Genomic DNA, 27491 nt, shown 5'->3' with positions numbered 1-27491 from the left:
GACTCTCCCGAGCCCGCTGCCGCCAGTGGCTCTCCCAAGCCCGCCGCCGTTCGCGGCTCCCCCAAGCCCAACGGCGGAGAAGATGGCAAGCCCGCCTGCCGAGAAGATGGCAAGCCCGTCTGCAGAGAATATGGCAAGCCCGCCTTCCGAAAATATGGCAAGCCCGCCTTCCGAAAATATGGCAAACCCGCCATCCGAGAATATGGTAAGCCCGCCAGAGAAAGACAGGTCTCCTCCGGTGCCTGCGCCTCGACAGCGCCCTCCAGTGCCGGCTCCTCGCAAGTGCCCTCCAGTGCCGGCTCCTCGCAAGTGCACTCCAGTGCCGGCTCCTCGCAAGTGCTCTCCTGCGTCTCCGCTGGTCCCGTCCAGCTCTCCTGCGTTTCCCCTGGTTCCGTCCAGCTCTCCTACGTCTCCGCTGGTTCCGTCCAGCTCCACGCTGTCCGAGCGCCCCCAAGCGCCCGCTCCTCCAGAGCGCCCCCAAGTGCCCGCTCCTCCAGAGCGCCCCACAGAGCCTGCTCCTCCAGAGCGCCCCACAGAGCCCGCTCCTCCTCTATGGACCCCCAGAGGGGAATTTCCCCAAGAACATTTTTTGGGGGGGGGGCCATATGGTCACGGCCTGTGTGGCCAGGCCAAGGCCACGGAGTTCCTGAATCCGCCATGGCTTCCCGAGTCTCCAGTCCCGCCGTGGCCTCCCGAGTCTCCAGTCCCGCCATGGCCTCCCAAGTCCCCGGACCCGCCATGGCCTCCCGAGTCTCCTGTCCCGAGTCTCCTGTCCCGCCATGGCCTCCCGAGTCTCCTGTCCCGCCATGGCCTCCCGAGTCTCCTTTCCCACCATGGCTTCCCGAGTTCCCTGATCCACCATGGCCTCCCGCGTCTCCTGTCCCGCCATGGCCTCCCGAGTCCCCGGACCCGCCATGGCCTCCCCAGTCCCCTGTCCCGCCATGGCTCCCGGAACGGGCACCGCTCTGGAGGCCGGTAGTCCTGCCTCCTGTCCCCTGGAGGCTTCCAGGGCGCCCACCCCCCCTCCCCATTGGATGGCGTATGGCGCGAGGACGTGCCTTCCGGAGGGGGGCGTAATGTCAGTTCTGTGTTATGTTTACCCCTTCTCTCGTGCCCATAATTGGACTTCCTATTCCTTTCCTCGTTTAGAGTCTTTAGTAGTTCATTTGTCCCCAGCCCTGTGTTTAATTACTCCTCACCTGTTTCTGTTCTTCCTCGTTTGATTTCCCTGTGTTCATAAGCCCTGTGTTTCCCTGCCTCTGTGTCCAGTCTGATCGTCTTCCTCTGTGTCTCCTGCTATCTCTGAGTTTCTGTTCAAATAAATTCTAAGTTTAAGAAGTTCCTGGCCTCCGCGTTTCCCTTTTCCTGAGAGAGTGTGACAATATTAGGGGTGGGCGATATACATGATCAACCAGTAGAAAATTGTCCAAAGTAAAGATTTTTGTGCTATCGTCTCTATTGCTACATGGTCACGAAAGCTCATCGTTTGCAAACATGATTTCTAGTGATTTTAAGATGTTGAGATGCAAAAAGAACTTATTTCGCTATATGTGTGCACTGTCTGAGAGGCTGTTTCCGAGTGCTGTCAGAGAGGTGTGCGCACGTGAAGACAGTGCTCATAGAGTGCGTGAGTATTGAATAAAAGTAGTTATTTTTGCTGCTTTATATGCTTAGTTTGAACGGTTAAATACACACCCTTTTATCTATCAAAATGCCCATTTTTTTTCAAGTATCCTTGTAAACACAGTAGATCTTAAGTGAAACCAAACAGCTGAGAAAGAAAATACATGTGTACTGTAACAGCATATAGGATCCGGGCAGCTCTTGAAGTGACAGCAGTCTAATATTCCTGCTGTCTGTCAATCATGTTAATCAAACAAAAGAGAAAAAAACTCTCACTGCTATTGACTAAATCATTTATGTAACTTTAATAAGAAGACATATTTAATTTAAACGTTGAAGAATATGCAGTGTTTTTATACATCTGATTGCTTTATACAATGCATTTTTTGTCCTATTGCTTATAATTAGTTTCTTATTCTTATTTAATCGCTGACTCTTGTCTTTAGTGAGCTTGTATTTTTTTGTTTTGTTGTTTTTTTCATTTAGGCTAGCATTAGTTTTTTTGTAATATTGACACTGGTGTCAAGAATTATGAAATTTCTGTGGCATCAAAAATTTTGATATCATAAAGACCATTATCATATTTAAAGCAAAAATAACTCTATTGTGATATACATCATCACTATGAAATAAAATTATTCATATCATGATATTAGATTTTGTCATATTGCTCACCCCTATTGCATATGTAAAAAAATAAAAAAATAAAAAAAAAGTTTATATAATATATTATATAATGTATTAAACAATGTGTTTGTGTGTGTATGTCACATACACGGTTGTCATTCCCAAGACTCCCAGAATTATTTGACTTTGCAATAATTCCCACAATTCTTTTCTCTGTTGTAAAGGGACACAAGGTTGCTTAAATAATTCACCTAATAAATCACAGACTCTGTCTTGGAGTGCATCCACTTACTCTTTAAATGTGTATGTGTTGGCTGAAATCACATGCGCAGGTATAAGCATCTGTGAAAGTGCGCCACAGTAAAACTGCATGGGTGGGGAGAGAGCATGTGTTATGTGTGTAATATGAGCTTAAATTGCATTAGCACCCAGATCAGTTGTTTTAGTAGCTAATGAGGCATGTAATGGCAGAGTCTGATAATGAGCTCTGCTGATCTAATTTGCACTGAGAGTCACTTTAGCATCTGCACAAATGTCCTATGCAGACCAACACAGCACTGCAGCTCAAGACAAACTGACTGTTTTCTCCAACATCCGGAAAGCCATTAGATTTGATTTCCATTTAATAGTTGAGCTTTTTTTATTGTGTAACCATTTGGAGTAGTCATTTATTGACTTGGCCATTTAGATAAAAAAAACTACCGGCTTGTTGTTTGAGCTTGACAAATGTTAATCTGATTTCCATTTTAACCAGGTGCAGCATTGTAGCAGATTCATCTGCTATTAAATAACATTTCTTAACAATCAGAGGACCAATTGCAATGGTTGGGGTGCCATGCAGAATTGCTGGAAGTCAAGCTTACAAGCTACTCAATTTAAGATAAAACTGTTCAACTAAAATCCACAGGAGGTCTTAATTTAAACAAACCATCGAATAAACTTATTCACTCAATTGAATTGGACTTCACAAACAAGCATCAATCTAATGTCTTATTTCATTCACTTTGCCAATTTTACATGGTATAAGGTATTCTAACATCATCTTCTCAAACCACAGGAGCTTCTGTTACTGTCTTTCAGTGATGCTTCTAATGCAGCGTAAAGAACCTTGGGAGTGAACCATATGCTGGTTGGGCACCAGGAAAATTTCCTTTGAAGCTATTATTTTTGAGCACTTCTGATAGGAATGACCACCACAAACAACTGCAAAACACATGGGCTGAGAGATCCTATCCGCACACAAACACACGGATGAGTGATCATGCTCATACAAACACAGTAAGACATAAACAGTGGCCCGTGTGCTTACTGGAACTGAGTGCGTTAGCGCCCGTGATATTCATTTTTTCATTTATTTGTGTTATATGCATGTTAAATCAATAGCAAAACAACCTGAGGCTATTAATGAAAAGACAAATGCTCCCTATTACATGCAGAGTGTATATTAAAAACGAGAATGGTGCCTGGGCTGTGACCATCGCAGGAAATTCCTAGGGATGTTTTCAATAAGAGCACAAAACTCCACGCAGCACCGAGGAACCAGGCAAATGAGAACCTCCTGAAACGCCACACACATATTCTCTCCTTGCTCAGCAAACAGCTAATTATATGCAAGTGAACATGTTTGAGAGGCACAATGATTTGCATTAGTGTACATAAAAGTTTAGAATCATATAGCATTGACCTAAGGCATATAGGTTGCTTTTATGTAAGATTTATATGTGATTGTCAGAAGTTTGTTAGTAGATTTCTTGCGGATGTGAAATACTGATACTGCAGTTTGTGTGTGTGTGATCTGTACCATAAACAGATGTGCCATGGTGGCATGTTCCCGCTTATCATCTGACCTCTTATGTAACTTTGCAGGCTCTCTCATAAGGTCACACTCACAAAAGAACAAAGCAAAACAGATGAAAGAGAATAAGAACCCATTTTCTTATGAAAAACAGCAATTTTCATAAAACTCACTAAAACCAAGTCTTGAAAGAACAGTTCACCCAAAAAGGGCATAACATAGAAATGCACCCTATCTATTTTCTATGCATGTTGTTGATTTTATTGTAAATGATGCATTCAGATCTGCCTCCATCCAATTCATAATCGATGGATAGAACCATGTTTCCACCCTACATTTTTATTTCTTAGAAACTTTTCTAATAATGTTTTTTACTTAGATGCACATCACAAAGTGAAAAGAAGATCTGTCACTACTCACATTACATCGCAACGTTTTCATGCAGTTACAATAAATAGTTACTGAAGCTTTGAATTTTTAAAAAGGACACAAGTGCCAATGTATATGGCGATACGGTGCCACACTGTAAAAAAAAAGTTGAGCCAACTTAAAATTTTAAGGCAACAAACTTCAGCAGATTTTTTGAGTTTTCTCAATTTGTTGTTTTAAGTTTATACAACAAAAAGTTGAGAATCTCCTACAAAAATAAGTTGAGAGAACTCAAAAATCTGAAAAAGCTGGTTGCTTTAAAATTTTAAGTTGGCTCAACTTTTCTTTTTTTTTCTTTTTTTTACAGTGCATGAGTATTTAAGGCATACTGCTGCTGCACAAATAGCATGTAAAATGACCCGTAGCAGATCTATACAGGTGGAGCTGGGGAAGGTGGAGGACTTCAGAGAACTCTGAAAGCACGCTGCAGGAATCTCAGTGAATACTAGCCAGCCATATAAATGCAAGGCATTAAGCTCATTGGCTGCATGTCCAGCATGAACCAATCAGTGTGCCAAGTCGTTTAACTCTCTGAATATCGCCAGTTGCGTTAACAACCCGTCAGCCTGCGCCATCTAGAGTTTCATGACTGAACTATTTAGTTTTTTTTGTAAACTGTGTGTCAAATTCAAATGAATGATTAATTAATGAAAGAAAATGTGCCAAGTAGAGCTATGGTCGATTTTTCAGATGAATACATTGGAAAATGTATGGAAACTTTTAGAAATATTTTTACCAAAAAAGTGCCATTTTTTGCACCGGTTCATTTTTTGTAACTGCACTGGGGGAAAAAAGTTTCTCTTTTTTGTGTGCCACAGAAGAAAGTCATACGGGTTTGGTACAACATGATGATATAAATGACATACATGATGACAGAATTAATTTTTTTCTTTGAGTAAACTATCCTTTTAATAGCTAGGCATTCGGTTTCCACAAATTGTGCTTTCTTTCCAGCTATGCATTATGAGAGTCAGTGTTGAGGGTATGTGCGAGTGCACGTGTGTATGATTGACCCAAAAGGGTCTTGTAGCCTGTGCCATGGGGCTTCCTGTAGAATCAAAACATGCTATTGCAAAGTCTAAAAAGCAAGGGGGACAGGTTTGCTTTGGAGCAAAGATGGATGGCCTGTTGAAACCACTTTGCCAGCACAGCGTGTAGTTTAATCACCCCTGCAAAGACTCATAGAGCACTCTGGTAACTGTAGAACCCTCCGAGCCCAGGTTTACATCTGCTAATTTTGCTTTCTGTCAGTAGTTCTGGGTAGGTTCTGGATGAAATGGCCCAATTGAAACTGTGAGCAACTCAAACAAGAGCTCCAAGTAAACATGGTTAGAGAGAGGTCTAGCACACCAGGCAAAGACAGACCAACTAACACCTCAGTCGCCCAACTATTAATGTGTTGATTTTGGGCCATGGAGCATTGACAAGATATATTTGTAAAAGCCATCATCTTTTTATGATTTTGAACTCACTGTAAAAAAAACGGAAAGGGCAGCATCATGTTAAATTCTACTCCATTAACACATAAATCGACAGGTTCTCACACACACACACACTTGTCCTGTAGGAAACCACAGATTCATCCCATCAGTGCTAATGAACAACACACAAACATAACCATGCGCTCATTCGCACACCACAGCTATCCCTCAGGACCTTGATGCAGCACTCAGGAAACATTAGCAGCATTAGCTTGGAATGCAAATTAAAACAAACAGCTCACACTCTCACAGATGAAAGTAGCTGTTAGTCCTCTAACTGGGTCTCATTCACTATTAAATGCGTTCAAGTGTTCTTAGTTACGCTTGTACAAAAGGCTATTGCGCAGAATTTTCACCAGATTCAGAACAGGTGCGTACACACATACATTTCTATTCTCATTCTAATGAATCCAGATTATTCTAAAGCATGTGGCCAGAGTTAGAAATTAGCATAATACATGCCCAAAATCTTATATTTTCTGTATACACTCTCTCTTTCTCTCTATATATAAATAATATATGGATATATAAATATTTTTTTATAATACTAATAATTTATATATATATATATATATATATATATATATATATATCATATGTATATATGACTATTATAGGACTGATCTACTTACTGAACAGGAGTTTTTACATACATGTGGTGTAACCATAAAAAGCACTAAATAAATGTAATTGCAACCTGATGATTCATAATTTCATTATTCATAATTTCATGAAAATAATGCTTTTTGTTAGGAATAAATTTGTCACACAGACAAAGAAACACACACACACAGGTGCACATAGAACAGTAATGAAAGTGATGTGTTCTCAGTCGTGGGAAAAGCTCTTAGGACCATTTAGTTTTACTGCCATCTGGGGGAGTTTGTGTGTGCGTTTGTTTTGTATGTGGAGCTGGACCTATTCCTAGTCAGTGTCAGCTGACCTCATCTTCATGTTGTTACGAATGTGTAAGTGCGTGATGGTTATAAGTTTTGTATGACTCACCAGCTCCGAAAGTGAAGAAGAAGCTTTGGGTGGGGTTTCTCTGAAGGAGGGCGGAGACGCGGCGGGCCATTCGTTCATTGCGTTTGTAAATGAGCTCCTGTCGCAGGTAACTGTCAATCTGCTGTGCTGTCAAGCGCTCGTGATCTGGCACGGAACTGTTGATGAAATGAGGAAGCTGAGACAGAAAAAGAGAGAGAAGCGTTACTAAAGGCCTGGCATGAATCTGAGTCTGTGTGTGAGTGAGAAACTGGGCCGCTGAGACATTTATGCCACTTTATAGAACGTGACAGCCACACACACAAAGACTGTTTTACTGTCTTGGACTCCACATGAACTGATTGATTTGCTGCAGGGTAAAGTGTATGGGAAGCTTTCTACAGCTGGCCGGTCTGTCACACAGCCTGCTATGAATAGGGAGGGATGGACATAATAGATGGAAGTAGAAAAAGGGAAATAAGAAATAGAAGAGAAAAAAGGGAAGATTGGGTATCTTAAATTCCCAGTGAAATGGTTTGACCTGATGTGGCGACGTATTTCTGAATAAAATGATTGAGATTTTCCACGTGTTTTTAATTTTGTTTTTTATAAATAACCAATGGTGTTCAATGTACGTTGAAGTCTTCCTTGACATCTTGTGCCACAGTTGTAATACAATAAAGTATATTTGATTTCCTCTTTTAGATTTAATATAAAACTATAACATTACTATTGTTAAAACATTTACTGCTACTACAGTAAATTAAAATAATATGTTGTTTAAAAAAGCTTCTTCCTCTGCAATGCTGTTTATAATCTCAATTTTCGAATTATTTGAGATTCTTGATCTTCATAGCACGGCAAAGTAGAGTTTTCTGTGTATAATTTGATCTTGTTGGGTTTTCAGTACTTTTACTGCAAGAGCATCGTGACATTGTTAGGAAAATGGTCCAGACTCGAAAATTTCGCCTCATTTTTTAAAGGTTTGTCATTTAAAAAAAAAAAATAATAATAATAATAATTAAAAAAAAAAAGTTTATAGCAGGCCATTGCCACCCCAAAGTAAAAAAATTAAAAACATAAAATAAATTGTATAATTTTATATATCATATGATATAAAATTTTGATATACAATGTTACAATTACAAGAATTTAAGTCTTAATTATAAGAAGTTGCAATACAAAAGACATAGTCACAATTTTGAAATAAAGAGGCGCAATTATAAGTCAAAAGTCCAAAATGTCATGCATGAAATTGTAATTATAAGATATATAGGCCCAATTACCTTTTTTTTTTTTTTTTACTTGGGCTTCCATATGTTTGGAATCCATCTTTGGAATTGGAAAAGTGTGTATAGATCTTTGAGAGAGAGCAGGACATTAGGGATTATATATGGTTATGGAGCTCAATTCTCGACCTTTCGCTCTCATTGATGGTCGGAAACACAGCGCTTCCCATGTCTTGACCGGCTATACATACACCAGAGATTGGGAGGGGGGGGATAATGGATAATGGTACAGGGACGGAGGAAGCGAGAGAGACTTAAAAGGGAAACTGTGAGGTGGCCTCTTGTTAGAATCCAGAGCTCTGGAACGTCTAAATACTATATGTGTGTGTGTGTGTATTTATCCATACGCCCTGCTAATGAGAGAACAGTGTGGAAACGGAGAGGCAGAGGGGGTAAATATGGCTTTACACGTGTTTATCTGAGAGATTCCTGCCTGAGTTGTGCACTAAAGAACTGAAGTGCAGTGGAGCAGAAAGCCATACATTTGGCTCCACTATGTGTGTGTGTTCAGACACTGATAGATGAACTGCTGTACCCCTGTAAGCATCCAAACCACTTTTACTGAAAGCCTTTCCCGTAATGCACCCCCCCACCCAACATAAGACACAGTATAGAAAGCCTTCAGTGTGTTGAAGATCTGAACAGGGTCTGTACAGAAGCTGGAGTATGGAAGTACGGATGGTTTTATGTATGTATGTATCTTAAATTACGAAGTGTTGTAGATAGAGAGTATGCAATATTTGTATAGTAGGGCCTAATATACCTTTTTTCTAGGTATGGTCTACAGACCTAACTCATGCCAAACATTAAATGAGGTTATGTTCACATTATGCTTGAATGTGGTTTAGTTTGCTGTCCATAGTTAAAGGGATAGTTCACCCAAAAACTACTCACCCTCATGTCGTTCCAAACCCGCAAGACCTTTGTTCATCTTTGGAACACAAATTAAGATATTTTTGATTAAATCCAAGAGCTTTCTGACCCTCCATAGACAGCAACACAACTACAATGTTCAAGGCACAGAAAGGTAATAAGGACATTGTTAAAATAGTCCATGTGACATCAGTGGCTCAACCTTAATTTTATGAAGCTACGAGAATATTTGTGCAAAGAAAACAAAAATAACAACTTTATTCAACAATTTGGCAGTTCTGCTGCTGTCTATGCAGGATCAGAAAGTTCTCGGATTTCATCAAAAATATATCAATTTGTGTTCTGAAAATGAACGAAGGTCTTACAGCTTTGGAACGACATGAGGGTGAGTAATTAATGACAAAAGTTTCATTCTTGGATGAACTATCCCTTGAAGAGACTCAAGCAGAAGAGTCGACTTACACTCAAGTCAAGTGCTACATAATTTCCGCATGGAGTACAGAAGCAGAACAAAGAGAGAATGAGGAAGAGAGGCATAAAGCAATGACAGAGAGAGCACAGATACCTTATCAGGCAGCAGAGCCATTAGCTGCCCTGCGTCTGACCTTTGCAGGAAATATGGAACAACAGAAAGATATTTCCTCTCTTTCTCGTCTTACTGCTCCCTCACATTTTTCCTGAAATATTCGTTCTCTCTCTCACTATGTGTATGTGCTATTGCTTTAATCTTTTAGCATGTTGTAGGGTGCAGTGGAGAATTATAGGCCATCCATCAGAAGGAACCTGCTGCTGCTCAAACTTTAAGCTCATAATGACTCCAATACATCACATACATACTCACATGATGCATAGAACAGGACCAGGCTGTGTTTTTGGTGCGCATACCTGCGATGTGTCATGATTGAAGATGATGGAGTTGAGGTCTCCACAGTTGTAGTGTGTGATGAGGTCCTCAGTAGTGAAGGTGCCCTGCAGAATGCCTGCACGCAAACTCTCATGCTGCAGTAGAGTCTGGTTTAGAGCAAACAACACCTGCAGACATAGAGAGAGAGAGAGAGAGAGAGAGAGAGAGGGTTAGTTTGTCATTTTGAATGCATAAAATACACAAGTGTAGTCATTCTCACTCCCGCACACACAATATGATGTCACGTCGGACTTAATGTGTTCACAAACGCACTCCTCATTTATTCACACACTATAAACACAGTCCATGTGAACATTTTTCCTTTTAGGGCCTCCCAAATATTACGTCAACGTGCGGTCAGGTAAAACTTTGTTGTGTGAGCCAGCCAATTTCTAAAGAAACAGGTATGAGAGAGAGAGACAAAAAAGACAGGGAGTGCTCCTTTAAAAACAGCTCTATCTCCAGTGTCCAAGGGTCGTAAATTTACAGCCCCCATTAAAATAAAAAGTAAACCCTCTTTAGAGAGAATTTATGGTGTGCAACAGCCACAGACCACAGCGACACTGCAGCTGTCCCAGACTCCTGGGGTTAAACTTCACACTCCCGCCCACTGCGCTCTCAGACTGGCTGACTCGCTCGACTCTGGCTGTCAATCAAAGTTAAGCGTTTTGACAGCAGAGCCTGCTGGAGTTGGGAGGAGGGGAGTATTTTCAGTTATTTTGCATCGAAAGGTAGATTGAATTTCATGCTGTCGTGCATTCTGCTGGCTAACACATTTGTACCCGATCATGTGTGGTCAGTTGATTTGTGTACTTGATTACACCTCTCTATTCTGGCTGGGACCCGTCATGCTAATTGCCTTGGAGATTTACAGGGAGGGTGTGTTTGTGAGCGTGTGTGACAGAAATACAGTAATGAAAATGGTCTATGATAGCAGTGATGCTGATTGATTTATATACTAGCTTAAAGGCTACAGAAGATTTAGTCCCTGCCTCATGCAGAAAGGTTGGAAATGAAAGTCTGTGCTGTTCGATTTAGCACTGGGAATGAAATACAGATTTCTGTTTTGCTCACCAGTCCGGCGTGCTTTGCCTACACTGTGAGCATCGCCAACAGCAAACCAAGCTGAACATTACTTTACAGTAAATGTTAAGTTAATGTTAAGTAAATGCCTCTCCTAGAGTAGAACCTTCTCTCATCTTCTCCACATCAGTTCTTGTCCTTTCTCCATTAATCTGTGGAGAAAAGTAAAAATACTATTTTATTTTATTTATTTTATTTTATATTTTATATATGAATATAAGTATATAGTGTAACTAGCTACTTTCTCAGCATAGCAATTTTTTTGCAGTAGTTTAGCTAGCTATCTTTTTTGAGTGTTATTTTAGTATTATTTATATTACTTACTTAATCCTCTTTCTCCCAAATGAGACATAAGGCCACAATGAGATTATTTATGTACCGTTATAGTATTTAATGAAATTCTGAATGATCTTTTATTTTATATTTGCAATATAAGTTTTAGTTTGTTTTAATAATTTAGTAAATTACTGTTTTTTGTCATTTTTATTAGTTTGTGTGTTATTCAATATTTATATCTTCACGACTCGATTATTGTAACTCCCTTTACTATGGCTTGCCGGTCTCATCTATACATCGACTTCAGTTTGTTCAAAATGCGGCTGCCCGTTTGCTCACAGGCAGTCGTATATGGGTACATATTACACCTATTTTACGCTCGCTGCACTGGTTACTGCTGCAGTACTGTACAAGGCTGTAAATTGTTTTGGTCCTCGAGTTGCTTACTGTCCACAATCCTGTTAGATCACTGAGATCTCAGACTACACATATGTTGTGGGTTCCCAGAACAAGACTAAAATGTAGGGGAGATAGAGTATTCTCTGTTGCTGGTCCCAAATTATGGAACACTCTGCCTCTGTCTATCAGAACTGCTTTTACAATGGCTGAATTTAAATGTCTGTTGAAAACTCATCTTTTCTCCCGTGCCTTCAATGATAGGTGATTGTGTTGTTTTAAGGTTAGCTGGATTTTACTGTTGTATTTAAGCCTATGCAATACTAATGCAGCGATTTAGGCCTGTGCATTTTTTAAATGTTGTAATTAGGTTTATGCTTTACAGCACTTTGGTCAACTAAAGTTGTTTTAAATGTGCTTTATAAATAAATTGAACATTCAACATTTATGTTTATTTTATTTAATTCTGTATAATTCAACATAATATTTTGTAAAATGTTTTATAAGTGTTTTTTTAGGTTTAGTTTTAGTTTACGTTTTTGGAAAAACTTTTGTATAGGGAACAATTCTCACTAACTACTTGCTTATTAGCATGCCTATTAATATTATTAACATATTGGCTGTTTATTAGTACTTATAAAGCACACATTCTGCATGACCATATTCTATATCCCTAATCCTACCCAATACCTAAACTTAACAACTACCTTACTAACTATTAATAAGCAGAAGTTTAGGAGTTTATTGAGGCAAAAGTTGTAATTAATTGTAGTTAGTCGTAGTTTGATCTTAATAGCGAGAATTGGAATGTTAAAAAAAAAGTGTGATTTGATTTTTCATCAAATTTTTTTTGATATTTTATTGCAGCTGAATTAGGCTGAATTTTTATTTTTTTTAGTTTAGTTTAGTTTTACTAACTTGCTCAACACTACCTGAGCATGATGTTAGTGTGGGTTTGGGAATACTATTTAAAAGTTTTTTTAAACAATCTATTTTCAGCCTCCTAGTGCTGTGCAGATCTTTGTCATGCTTCCAGTGCGGTAATCCCAAAATGGACCATGATCAAACCAACACCAGAAGAGCACGAATGCTCTCCATCTATCGCACTTCACATCCAGCCAGCACTCTGTGCTCTGAGCCGACCCCCTGCCGGCCTTGTAATCGCCGGTCGTTTATTTCAATATTGCGTGTGTTGTTTTATTGTCTTCATTTTCCAACACTGCCATGTCATGTCGGTGTGCTCTGGCTCCGTGTGCCACGGTATGTACCCACACAGGGGAGCTTTATAGTGATGCCAGCTGCTGCAGAGGCCATGGCACGCTCAGATTAGGAGACGGGTGTCTGACCCATCTGCCTCGCTTCTGTGCTGGTGCCAAAAATGAGGAGTTTCCCTTAACCTTAAGCACATTTCATGTGAGAAATAGAGAGATGAAAGAACGACTGGGATGTGATAGATAGAGGGATTAAAGGATGGGACGGCGAGGACGAGAGCGAGCCAGGAAAGAGAATTGGATCATTCTGTGCTCCTTTGCCATTCATTTGATGGACAGAGTATGAGAGAGCACAGACATTAAGGCCTGTGTGTGTGTGTGTGTGAATGTGGGATGAAGGATGGCTCAAGTGTGTGAGAATGTTCCATTTGTTAAAGTGTGAACATCCTTTAGCATCCATTGTGCTAAACAAAAGCATATTTCCACAGCGCTTTCTCTCTGGTAATGGAGATTTCACAGGGTGGTAGGTGTGCGATCTACGCAGATGGACTCTTTTTTTGTGTTTTTAGACATGTGAGAGGCTCCGTTTACATTTGGTATTAACATCCGTTTTGGAAGTCATTTTAAAACAGGATGATGACTAATACAAGTGTTAAGATTTACATATAAAATAAACCTAAAAGGTTTATTTGGGAGAAGGAGTGGTGATATTTTCCTTCTTTTTGTGACCGGATCCCCCGAGACGGATCTTAATACCAGGTGTAACCGGGGCCAGAGTCTCATGGGCTGATTAAACACAGAAACCCCTTTGCAAACAACAAAGTTTGGAGAACCCAGCTTGCTGCTGGAACGTCTACCCTTCACCCAAGCATTGCATTCCAAAATTTCATTAGCGGTTTGGAGAGAATAAATAGAGAAAAAGACAGAGGGAGGGAAACACAAAAGAAGAGAATGTTAATTCCCATGTAATGTTCCCAAATGAGAGGAGAAAAAAGAAACATGTTATTTCATTGACACGTGTGAGTATGGAAGCAGTTGACTTCTTGTTCATTCACGTTAGCAGACTTCTTTTTCCAGTTCAGCTGGTGCAGATCTTTGACGCGACTAACATAAGGCACATGACATTAGTACTCTTACACCTTCAGTTCTTTGTTTCTCTTTTTTCATTCAACTCTCCAGCATTCACTCGCTTGTCTTCATTGTTGTTTATGGAAAGTTCTGAGGTAGAACAGAGGGGTGGATGGAAAGAGGATGGCAAAATAAATAATAGCTGGCTTCAAATGCATGTGCACCACAGCTGGAAGTGATTTAGTCTCTTTTAGAGTGGTCAGAGGCATTATGGGAAAAGTGCAGATGGGCACAGGTGCAGTTGGTGGGCAGTGTGAGCCAAAATCAGCTCAGAGTATCCAAACAGAGAAGGAAAAACAGCAGTCGAGCACAGCTGACCACTTCAAACCAACATCCTGTGGATGACACTTGCTCTTTATTGGTCATTAATTAGAGTTTTTCTGTTTCTTGCCATCTTTTTCTCTGCACTTTGTTCTCACTCTTGACTGCCTCCTACACAAAGATTTTGTGGATTAGCTTGGGATAACTCAAAACATACTACATGGCGAGCAGTTTTTTTTTTTAGTTTCCAGTAATCTTTCAGCAGAACATGTTGTTCATAGCAGTGCTGGCCAAAATTCAGAATTTAAAAATGGCGCTTTTCCATTCGTGAGCGAATTAAAAATGTATTATCGACAAAAATATCACAACATTTATAACTTCATCTATCAAAATTGTAATCTTTTCATTTTATAGTATGTAATGAACTATTAAATATTAATTAGTCCATTAAAAACTACACTTTTGTATAAAATAACATGACTTTTTTGGGTATTTGTTTATATGACATTTTAATTGTATTTCTTAAATTAACGTGAATTAAAATTCTGCTTATAATTTAATTGCATTTTAAAATACATTTTCAATTCAGTTCTGGATGACGCTCAATCCTATAGATCAAAGAGAGTGAGTTACAGGAAATATTTAGACATTTTAAGGTTGTTTGACATTCTTCTAAATAACTTTTTAAGTTTTTTCTCCATGCATTTGGATACATTCCATCAGATGCAAAAGAAGCATCAAAAAGTTATGATATCCATCTTCAGATTATTGAAAAATATTTGATTTTTGAGTAGTTGTAGAGCAACTGCTCTGTTCATGCAGAATAGAGCAGACCATACCATTTGCAGCATATGATTATGAAGCATTTTCTGGACCAAGGTTTTTTTGTTGCTATCTTGCATACTAATTTTGCATACTTTCCTTGTCTTGTCTTTTCTTTTAGTCCAGGAGTCTGTGAATTACTGCCAAGAGAAGTTTGGTAGCACATCGATGCCGTTTGGTTTTCCTCTCCTTCCTGGCTTGCTAGACAAATCTCTTCATCTCTCTGTCTAATCTCTCCATGCAGTCGTCTCCATCCTGTCAGTCTCTATGTCTTGAACCCGCTGTCAGCCCGCAGTGACCATCTGTGTCTGTTTAATAAGATCATGGTGAGAGTTTCTCTTTTCCTGTCTTTTATTTTCTCTCTCACACCCTCTCTCACTTTTTGCACTTGTCCAAAAACAAACTCTGCCATTTGACTTGGCAGCACCAGTAGCTGAGTCTTCAGCAAATTCTTTCCCTTCGAAAAAAAAAGAAAAAAAAAGGAGAAAATAATCAATTATTGCTCAGTGTTCTAGCTACTTATGTGCTGTGAGGAGAAAAAAGTGGGAAAAGACCCGACAGTATGAAATGTGAAATGGTACACCACCGAGACACAGAAAAAAGAAAAAGAAAAACCCCCAGACTGGTCTCTAGGAGCTGAGGGAAAGATGGAATGGAGGGATGAATAAACAGAGAGGGAGAGGAGCATTGTTGACAGGGGTCATAGGTCAAATAAAACTCAGCCTTCTGAAAGCCCACCGCTCTGAACAAACATGCCAGGAGAGATGAGCTGAGCTGCATGGGGCTTCAGGACATTTATTAAACCCTGTGTGTGTGAGGGGTCAGGTTTTGCTTGCCTTGTAGAGAGGGAGATCTGTTAGGACAGGATTTGTTTTCTAAATGACGTTACCATTTTTAACATTCAACACCTGTGTTTTCATGTACTGGTTCAGAGAGGACTGGCATCGGTGGATGTTATGGAAGGGCATGTGCTGCTATGAATGCAAGCATCATGAAACCCTTTGAAATAAACAGAGGTGTATACAAGTATGGCCAATATTTGATATAATTTTAGATTTTTATGTTTTAAAAAAAAAATCTAATTTATTCCTGTGATGGCAAATGATGAAATCATTATAATATGCTGATTTGGTGATCAAGAAACATTTCTTATTATTATCAGTGTTGAACTCAGTTGTGCTACTTAATACTCTGTGGAAACTGGATGGTATGTATAGGTTTTTTTTTTTTTTTCAGGATTCTATGATGAATTGAAAGTTCAAAAGAACAGCATTTTTTTGTTGGAACCGAAATCTTTTGGAACATTACAAATGCCATTATTGCCTTTTTTGATTAATTTAATGCATCCATGCTGAATAAAAATATTCAATTTCTTTCAAAATAAATAAATAAAAATACTGACCACAAACTTTTGAATGGTAGTGTTGTGAACTTTCCTTATAGACCTTAGTCCGGGTAGCACTATATTTCATTTTTGACTGGAATGAAAACAAGGCTGTGAAGGAGAGAAGTACAGCATGTTCAATGGATCGTACTGTTGTTTACCAACATAACAATTGTTCAGCTGACGAAACATCTTTATGAATAAAAAACTCCCTCAAACAGTTTTGAAAGTTGTGCATTATGAAAATTACATGCTTTAGGACCTTTACAAGTCTATCCCTCACTGCCTCATTTTCATCCATGTTTCATATGTCATCTATCTTTACTAAGGTCTATAGATTTAGGTACATTAATTTTACTCAGACAGTTGCCAAACATGTCTTAAACCATAGTAAAAGTGCACCAGGCCACATAATGAGAAGTGAAAGCACACACACACACACACACACAAAACAGGTCAGTAATTTGCTAAGTAATTTTGATCAAGCCAGTACAAGAAAAACATACATGTTTGATTGCTCTAAAGCCCAAATTTGCCTAACCTCCTCAAGAAAGATTAGATAAAATACTGAATATTATTTTTAATAGAAAAATTAAAATAAGATTTTGTGAGCGATAAGGCAGGGTTAGGGGATAGAGTCTCATTTACTCAGCATATACACAACAGAAAGCAATGGAAATTCCTAACTATTTTAAATAAACATACATCTGTGTCTATGTGTACGGTGCTCTTTCATTGATCCTTTCACTTTCTAAGGATAGCTGCTCCTCCCAATGGGAGAGATAACTGACTCCCACTGCTCTTTATCAGGCCCTGTGGCGTCTGATAGCATCTAAACCATATGATGCTCATTCCGGGGCAGAGTGGGAGAATAAGACAGAGAAAGACAGAGAGTCCTTCCAACTTCTCTCTTATCTACAGGACAGGTTTTCGTCCGTTTAATACCCTCAGACAGAGTAATTCTCCTTGAGTGATTTGTAGTTTTCACAAACTCTTGCAGGAGGGTGTGCTGAAACATGAGCATAACCCATGAGTTTTAATATGAAGATAGATTTGCTGAGGAAACTGGGACACAGACTCCTACCGCTGCTGTTCATTCATACAGACAGAGCTGTGCGTTTGAGAGAGACTAAATGAGAAGCAGACAGTGACATTGTGTCCTGTTCTCCTTCTCCGAGTCACAGATGAGATCTGGAGCACAGCTGGGCCGCTCCCCACCCAAACCTGCAGTCTTATCAACATCACGTCCTCTTTCTAGCTCTCTTTCTGTTTCTCTCTGCGATTCATCCTCATCATAATGTTTATTCTCCTTTCATCTGTTCCCTGCCCTTCCTGTGCCATTTTCCTTTCATGTGTGTGTGTGTGTGTGTGTGTGTGCGCATCCACTAATGTAGGCCAAATCTGAGTGTGATTGAATAGTCACCATGTAGGTGTATTTCATGTGCTCCAGTTGGTGTTTGTAGAATGCACCAATTTTTTTTTGTCAGCAAAAATGCCATAATGCCACTTCCGTTTTTAGCTAAAAGAGAAAATCAGCAGAATTCTGTTATCAATTACTAACCCTCATGTTGTTCCAAGCCCAAAAGTCTTTCATTCATCTTCGGAACACAAAAATATATTCTAAGAAACCTGAGAGATTTCTGTTCCACCATTGAAAGTCAATACTTTACCCAATACTTTGATGATTCAAAACATTCATAAACCATTGTAAAATTAATCAATTATTGATTGATTCATGGATTAATTTTACTTTTTGAATAGTCAGTGTTTTGGATGAATGAACTTTAAATGGATGGAAAACACAAAAAATACACCTTAGCTATTTTATCACCCATTCAGTTTTGTTAAATTGAAAAAAAAAGAGAGAAAGAAAGTTTATTTTATTAAACGGATAGTTCCGGTCCTTGATTCTGATTGGTTGAGCCACGTTCAAAGCTGTTGTAAATTACTTAGTGTGTTGCTTGGCAACCACTTTGTTGCAACCACAACTGTTTCTGAGGAACTACATTGTTTGGTGGAAGATTACTGTTTTTATTAATATTGTTACACATTATTTGCTCTGTTTTATTTTGTGAAACCTTGCTACGTATATGGAATAACCATTTTATAAAAGCAATATTATTCTTTAATAAATGTGAGAAAATTATGAAAAAATTAAAACATTTTGGTGAACAAACCTTTTGAAATGTATCCTGGTGCAAAGCCAACATTCACAAGAAATGATCCAGATGTTGTTTTATAGTTATTTATACCGATTTATTTATATATATATATTTTTAGTTATTTCTTACAAAGAGCATTTTAAAATGATTTTTTTCAACCAAATAAAAGGAACCTTGCTTATTTTTATTTTTTTTATTTCTCTGTGAAAACTTCTCTATGGACCAATGAGATTTCACTGTGGGCGGAGCTCCTTAGTATTACAAAAATAGAAACCAGGTGACCAACAGATGATTTTGTTGCTTGTCACGGTTGCAGCTGGTAAGGATAAACTCAGATAAAGACAGAGGGTCTGTCGCTTGGTTAGGACACAGCATACGATTAAATAGTCTGGATGTGACTTTGTGTCATACTATGTGCAGAAATGACGCACTAATGCAGCCTAAGCCCAAACAAACATAGCATTTCACGGCAAATCTTTGCAGAAAAGTCCAATTTCACACATGGACTGCGCCAGCACTGCCTGCAGGACTCTGTCTCGCAGAACCAGAGAAAATGTGCGAGTGTGTGTTTGGCTAATGGCAGGCATATGTTGTCTTGACTGTGTCCTGTGTGTATGTTACATGTGACCTGATGACAGAAAACATGGAAGTGTGTGTGCTGTCATATCAGGAGCGTTAACTTGTGTTGAACGCATACGAGTGTGTTTGTACAAAGGCAACTGCACTCATCCGAAGGGGTCGGCCTCCCCAGTCAATTTCAATGTATTCCATTACAGCACGAAAGGTTCCTGTCAACATGTGCGTACACACTGCAACAAGAACAAGCTGTCTGAGCCTGAGCAGATATTGATGGAGCTTTCACAGACTGGCGCACAGACGCACCGTGCGATTCTGTGGAGGAGCCAGCGGCCTCTCAGTGCTGGCTAGAGCGCAGTCAGAGTCTGAAAGCAAAATGAAGTGACACTTTTTTCCTGATGGAAAAATGTACAGAGGGCTTGAGCAGTCTTATGTCATACATTTCTCGTACTTTCACGCTCTACTTTTGGCTCTAACCATCACAAGGAGCACAAGCTCTGTGTAACATACACTCATGTGTATTTATACAGATGCATGAACACCAATAAAATTATTTATACATGAATGTGTTTGTGAGAATAGTTCAAAGAGAGATAATAGAATAGTTTAAGCAGAAATTTTTATTTTATTTTAAAAGGAATATTTTTCCCAGAAATGTTTTTCATTTTATAATTTATTATATATTTTAATTTAATTTAATTTAATTTAATTTTTATGATTTTTTATTGTAATTAATTTTAATTTTATTTGTATTTTATTTTATTATAAAAGGAATATTTCACCTAGAAAACCAATTTCACATAGGAAAATTTTCACCTATTATTTAGAATTTATATTATTTCCTTTTTTCCCAAACCGAGTGATCAGGTCCCAGACATGACTGATATATTGAAACTTGTAAAACACAGACTTCACTATTTAAGATATTCATAAATATGTCAAATAATATTTTGCTGTAAATCTATTGATGTCAATTGTGAGGTTTAGGTTTAGGTGTTATAGGAAAAAATTTTTTAGCAGAACTATTTTGTCTGTGAAAAGTCCTCAATAAAAAAGCTTCAAAGGTCTATGTGTTTGTGTGTGAGGTGCACGCTGGCTCAGGCCACCCTCTCAGACAAAGCCCAGCTCTCTTTCAGATCATCAGAATACATCATGTCAGCTCTTTCCCTCTCCTCCACACCCATCACTACACAGAGCGATGGAGCGGGTAGCTTGGCAGAGGAGAGTGTGAATTAGAAGCAGATGAAGACGGGGAGTCATAGCCAGTGTTTCGGCAGGAACAAGAGCATTTTTACTCTCTCAGAGACCCGCATCCCAGAACACATCCACTACGCACACACATACCGATATAGATACACACACACACACACACACACACAGACAGTGCTTCCGTTTCTGCAGCTGGCTGGATCCTTATCGTACCCTGTGCATGACACAGAGAGAAAGGAAAATGGAAAGAGGGATAAGACCAACATAGACAGACAGACAGACGACAGGATGAACTCAAGAAAAAGAGACAGAGAGAGCCAAGGGATGGAGCCAGGCAGACAGACCTACACACACACACACACACACACACACAAACAGAGCGCCTCTTTGACTATGTGCTGGTCTTAATTAGAAACTTCTCTGGCTCTTTCTCCCTCTCTATCCCCTTTTCTTTCTTAGTGTCTCTCTCTCTCTCTCTCTCTCTCTCGTACTTTCTCTCTTGGCCATGCCCAAGTCTCCAAACCAAAGAGACGTTTATTACTTTACAAGAATGTTCCACAGGTGAGGGCAAGGCCAATTTGTAAATGAGCCACTGGGCAAGTTGCAAAGCGAAACATGCCAAACTGCAGCAATCACAGATATATTTGCATTCATTTATGTCTCATTTCATTTGAGTCTTCATTAGCCTGTCACAACATTATTTATTTGTATATTTATGTGTGTTTTTGTGTATTTTTAAATAATTGAATCATTCAGTGCTGCATGATGCATTGTCATATTCAGGGTTTAGTTACTGTTATGACTCCTTATTGGGCTTTAGATAAAGTTAGTACAGTGCTGTCAGGGGATAGCCTGGTTATACCAAACTCTGCTACTTCGAAATTGAGCGGGAGTACGAAGTCTGACATAGTCAGGGGAGCAGATTGTATGAATTTATGGTAGTGACAGATATTCATATTCTGTCATTTACTGACCTTCATGTCGTTCCAAACTGTATTACTTTCTTTTTCTTCATTTGAATACAAAAGAAGTGCCATTTTCCATACAGTGAAAGCATGCAATGTCCAACAACATGAGGATGAGTAAGTGTGACATAAACTACCATCCAAAACTTTGGGATTGGAAAAAAAATTATTTTTTTATCTTTTAATGTAAATCAAGACATTTAGCTAGAATGCATTGCACTGATCAAAAACGACAGTAAAACTTTAACAGGGTTACAAAAAATTATATTTCAAATAAATGATGTTCTATTCTGTTTCCATTCATCATAGTATCCTGAACAAAAATGTATCAGTTTCCACAAAAATTCTTGAGCATCAAATCAGCATATTAAGATGATTTCGAAGGATAATTTCTGAAGGATGTGACATTGATGACTGGAGTAATGTCTGCTGAAAATTCAGCTTTGCCAACACAGAAGTTAATTACATTTTATTATATATTCAAATAGAAAACAGTTATTTTAAATTCTGATAATATTTCACAGGATTACTGTTTTTACTATGTTTTGGATCAAATCAATCCAGCCTTGGTGAGCATAAGAGACGTCTTTAATAAACATTCAAATCTTACTGACCCAAACGTTTTAACAATTTATATTTTGGATGAACTGTTTTTTTTAATGCAGAAGTGTTAGGTGTGGTGGACCTGTAAACTGCTCAACATTTCGTGCGTGTCTGTAATTCTAGTTGAACTTTATAGGTGTTTTCCAGAATAATTAACAGCTTTCATTCATATGATGTGTTTAGTTCTAGCCAGTCCAACAGCTCAGAGCTGATTTAATTTCGCTTGTATATTTACAGCTGTAGTTGTTTTCTCTGAATGTTTTATTGTTGTATTGTGCGTTTGTAGTTGTGTGTGTTTGTTTTTTTATGGTGGTTTGTGTACATGTAAGTGTCTGTTTGTTTGCCTCCCAGTAGTAGCGTGCATTTGGCAACCTTTAGTCTTTTACTGAAATTACAACAGCATTTGGTTTACTTCATTCCGTATTTGTTTGTGTATGTTTCATTTGTGGCTGTGTGCTTTGAAAAACAAACATTTTATTATTTCATTAGAACCTCTAATAATGTGAAGCAGAGTTCTGGGATTGGTTTATAGTATTGACTAAAAATAAGGGTTGCTCTGGCCTGCGTTCAGCCCCGACAAAACGTTGCAAAACGTTTTTTAAACGGAAACGGTGGTGCGTTGAACACACTGTTCTGATGACGCAAGTGTTGCAACTATGGCAGCTGAGAAGGCCATTCTTTGTGCTCTTTTTGAAGAATTTTCGGAGCCTGATGAAATCATTATAAATATTTGTTTAATAGCCTAGGCCTACTGCAAAATACGCTCGATGTTACAGTCACTGCCCTTGCCGTCCAGAATAAAAGAGAACCTCCCAATCGAGTGAAGAGATTTGTGGAAACTGTGGTTCCTAATTATTGTGATCCAACATTCGCCTTGCATTTCAGGTGAAGGATAATCCACTTCTTACCTCCGAGACTGTGTTATGATCTATTTGACATAATTTTATTGTGAGTATTAGGCTTACCATTACTGCTGATCACTGTTGTTGTGCTATGATATTGTAATAGGCAGTCGTGGCCTAGTGGATAGAGAGTTGGACTTGTAACCTGAAGGTCGTGGGTTCGAGTCTCAGGTCCGGCAGGGATTGTAGGTGGGGGAAGTGAATAACCAACACTCTCTCCACCCTCAATACCACGACTGAGGTGAGACCCTTGAGCAAGGCACCGAACCCCCAACTGCTCCCCGGGCGCCGCAGCGTTGGCTGCCCACTGCTCCGAGTGTATGTTCACTACTGAGTGTACACTTGGATGGGTTAAATGCAGAGCACACATTTCACTGCTGGTTATACTCTGTATAATTGTGTATGTGACAAATAAAAACTATTTTTTTTTTTTTTTTTTTATATTTACCATTGTATAATCAGAGGAGCATAGAAAGGTTTATGAAAGTGTCACTCCACAATACAATATATATAAATATGTATAGTATTTTTATGTTACATTGATCAGTGTCTAGCACACCTTCCTAAGGAAAGGATATGGACCAGAAGACATTGCAATTACTACGTGATATTTAGACAGACTTTAAAAGCAAAATAAGTATCGATCTGGAACTTCTTTATGTAAATAAACATGTGCAAACAATATACTTACTCTTGTGAATTTATTTTGATGTTAATTACAGTGGGTATGGAAAGTATGCAGACCCCCTTAAATTTTTCACTCTTTGTTATATTGCAGCCATTTGCTAAAATCATTTAAGTTAATTTTTTTTCCTCATTAATGTACACACAGCACCCCATATTGACAGAAAAACACAGAATTGTTGCAGATTTATTAAAACAGAAAAACTGAAATATCACATGGTCCTAAGTATTCAGACCCTTTGCTCAGTATTTAGTAGAAGCACCCTTTTGATCTAATACAGCCATGAGTCTTTTTGGGAAAGATGCAACAAGTTTTTCACACCTGGATTTGGGGATCCTCTGCCATTCCTCCTTGCAGATCCTCTCCAGTTCTGTCAGGTTGGATGGTAAACGTTGGTGGACAGCCATTTTTAGGTCTCTCCAGAGATGCTCAATTGGGTTTAAGTCAGTGCTCTGGCTGGGCCATTCAAGAACAGTCACGGAGTTGTTGTGAAGCCACTCCTTCGTTATTTTAGCTGTGTGCTTAGGGTCATTGTCTTGTTGGAAGGTAAACCTTCGGCCCAGTCTGAGTTCCTGAGCACTCTGGAGAAGGTTTTCGTCCAGGATATCCCTGTACTTGGCCGCATTCATCTTTCCCTCGATTGCAACCAGTCGTCCTGTCCCTGCAGCTGAAAAACACCCCCACAGCATGATGCTGCCACCACCATGCTTCACTGTTGGGACTGTATTGGACAGGTGATGAGCAGTGCCTGGTTTTCTCCACACATACCGCTTAGAATTAAGGCCAAAAAGTTCTATCTTGGTCTCATCAGACCAGAGAATCTTCAGGTGTTTTTTAGCAAACTCCATGCGGGCTTTCATGTGTCTTGCACTGAGGAGAGGCTTCCGTCGTGCCACTCTGCCATAAAGCCCCGACTGGTAGAGGGCTGCAGTGATGGTTGACTTTCTACAACTTTCTCCCATCTCCCGACTGCATCTCTGGAGCTCAGCCACAGTGATCTTTGGGTTCTTCTTTACCTCTCTCACCAAGGCTCTTCTCCCCCGATAGCTCAGTTTGGCCGGACGGCCAGCTCTAGGAAGGGTTCTGGTCGTCCCAAACGTCTTCCATTTAAGGATTATGGATGCCACTGTGCTCTTAGGAACCTTAAGTGCAGCAGACATTTTTTTGTAACCTTGGCCAGATCTGTGCCTTGCCACAATTCTGTCTCTGAGCTCTTCAGGCAGTTCCTTTGACCTCATGATTCTCATTTGCTCTGACATGCACTGTGAGCTGTAAGGTCTTATATAGACAGGTGTGTGGCTTTCCTAACCAAGTCCAGTCAGTATAATCAAACAAAACTGGACTCAAATGAAGGTGTAGAACCATCTCAAGGATGATCTGAAGAAATGCACAGCACCTGAGTTAAATATATGAGTGTCACAGCAAAGGGTCTGAATACTTAGGACCATGTGATATTTCAGTTTTTCTTTTTTAATAAATCTGCAAAAATGTCAACAATTCTGTGTTTTTCTGTCAATATGGGGGGCTGTGTGTACATTAATGAGGAAAAAATATGAACTTAAATGATTTTAGCAAATGGCTGCAATATAGCAAAGAGTGAAAAATTTAAGGGGGTCTGAATACTTTCCGTACTCACTGTACATTTACTTACAAATTCATCATCATCATGTTGATATGCTATGATACTATAAAACTCTTATGGCAAACATGTCTTCTAATATCTATAGCTGCAGCGGAGATATTTGTAAACAACTTCACTTGGACCCATTGTGCGAGCCGCCTCTTTAATATCGCGTGGTTTATATACACATTGCTGATCATTGGGCTGACATTTTTGACACACCCACCAAACAAGAGAAAATGTATCTCAAACCCCGTTGAACACCGTTTCCAGGAAACATGTTGTTGTGTGAGCCTGAACGTGCCCCTGGATTTGAGGACATGATGGGTCAGCAACCAATCACAAGCAATCCTGTCTTCCAGCTTCTGCCAGCGACCAATCACAAACCGATCTCTGGCCCAGCTATCTAAATCCTTGGAAATCAAAAGCTAGTTTTTTTGCAACACACACACTGGTTGTGTCATGTGTTTTTTTTCTACCCTGGTAAATATAAATTAGCATTATTAATTTATAATAATTTGTGCTAGAGCATACAAAAACACTGCACTGTGCTCACACACTTTCGTGGGATAGAATTTAATGGCAAACCTCTTAAAAATGGTTTATTTCATGAGAAACCTTCAAAAAGTACAGAGCGTTGCATATGTTGACAGAACAGCAGGGAAGAGGGAAAGTTTTGCACCATATTTTAACCAATGAAACCAAAGAATCCATGGCAACGCACACATACACACTCACAACTATATTCTTGAAACTAGAGACTTTATTATTTAGAGACTGATGATTTGAACATTTTCAAATAACTGTGGTTGGTATAATAAAACTCCCTTTTTGTAAATTATAGTATATTAGACTGAAAAAAAACATTCAATTTGAGAAGTAAATGTAATTATTTATTTATTTTTTACAAAAAAAAATCTTTTAAAATGTACTAGTGCTACAGAAATTCTACAAATGATCTTTCATGCAGAAAATAAATCTTAATTCAAAATTTCTTAATGCACTTTCGCAAATAAATCTTGCTTAAAATAAGTATTTCTAAAATTTTCTGGCAAAATAATGATTGGTGTTTATTTTGTGTTGCCGCTACGTTGCTATGTGGTTGCTTGTTAGATGGTTACTGGCCTAAGTCAAAAGAGTTCACCTCCATCTCTCTGTGATATAATGAACCCCAAATATGGCTTGGGTCCCTCCATCAGAGTAAGTGTAATGGAGTTTTCCAGCCCTTTAATTGTCCGTCAGGCAAAATCGTCAATCCGATTGCTTATAAAAGTAATAGCACCCCTCTCCTCAACAAACCACATGATTTGAGGTATCATTCACGTCTGTAGCACAAACCCAAGCAGGACGAGCCAAAGTTCAATACTCAAGCTTAGGGAATTATCCAATATCCAAACCTTAAGTCATACTAATGATGATTCTCTTAGCAAGCACCATTATTTAAAAGTGTGATCCGACCTTTAAACAGACGTTTAATCTTGAAAACATTTAACTGTCACAGATTGATTCATTCCTGTGGGAAATGAAGTGCCATTAATGTGTATCACTCCTGCTAATAAAGTTTGATAACGTGATGAAGCAGGTGAGGAAGAGGGTGATTTTGTGGTAGCGCTAAACGTTACTTCTGCTGGAGCAGATGTGAGCAGTAAATCCAGCGGTGCCGCCAGGCTGATCTCAGCTGATTTCATTCAACGAGTCGTCCCTTTCCTGCTCTGGACAACACTGACTCCTGTCAAATTAGGGCCGTACTGAGGCCTCATGGGAATGCATACAATGGAGCTCTTTTACTGGACTCTCAACTACTGTTCTCTCACTCTCTCTTTCTTTACCTCTCTGATTTTGTTCATAAATTTAAGTGGAACCGCTCTGTTTGAGAGCAGAGAATTTGGGTAAACCTGGTTTAAAGTCTCCTGTTTCCATAATTGATGGTGCTGATTAAGTCTTTAGGGGACCAGGCTGACTCTCTTGCAGCTGTGGGAGGTGTATGAGAGAGGGCAAATGTGTGTAAGAGGATATTATGTAGCAAATTATGGAAGCAAGGCATTGTGGGGCACATGCAAGGATGTAGCAACCATTTTAAATTGAGGGAATAAAAATAAGAAATTTCCTTATGTTTCATACAATAATGATATTTTAGCAGCTTTGTTTTGCTTTGCTGCGGTGCCATGAAAGTATTGACAGAAAAGCCATCTACTGTAATTAATA

General features: G+C 39.1%; 1 protein-coding gene across 4 annotated transcripts in view; it reads right to left on the bottom strand.

Annotated features, from left to right (window-relative positions):
• LOC306849717 (metalloprotease TIKI2-like) overlaps positions 1-27491 on the bottom strand; it is a 60227-nt gene that overhangs the window by 10669 nt on the left and 22067 nt on the right. For all 4 annotated transcript variants that reach the window (XM_079384972.1, XM_079384973.1, XM_079384974.1 and 1 more), the window contains exons 3-4: positions 9984-10130; positions 6961-7135 (exon numbers count right to left, since the gene is read on the bottom strand). In XM_079384972.1, the coding sequence (XP_079241098.1) occupies positions 6961-7135; positions 9984-10130 (322 nt within the window). The remainder of the gene's footprint in view (positions 1-6960; positions 7136-9983; positions 10131-27491) is intronic.

The sequence above is a fragment of the Barbus barbus genome, assembly GCF_936440315.1.
Source record: "Barbus barbus genome assembly, chromosome: 29".
In the NCBI taxonomy this organism is placed as follows: Eukaryota; Metazoa; Chordata; class Actinopteri; order Cypriniformes; family Cyprinidae; genus Barbus; species Barbus barbus.
Note: the sequence above shows the minus strand (reverse complement) of the source record. Positions and strands in the feature narration are given on the sequence as shown.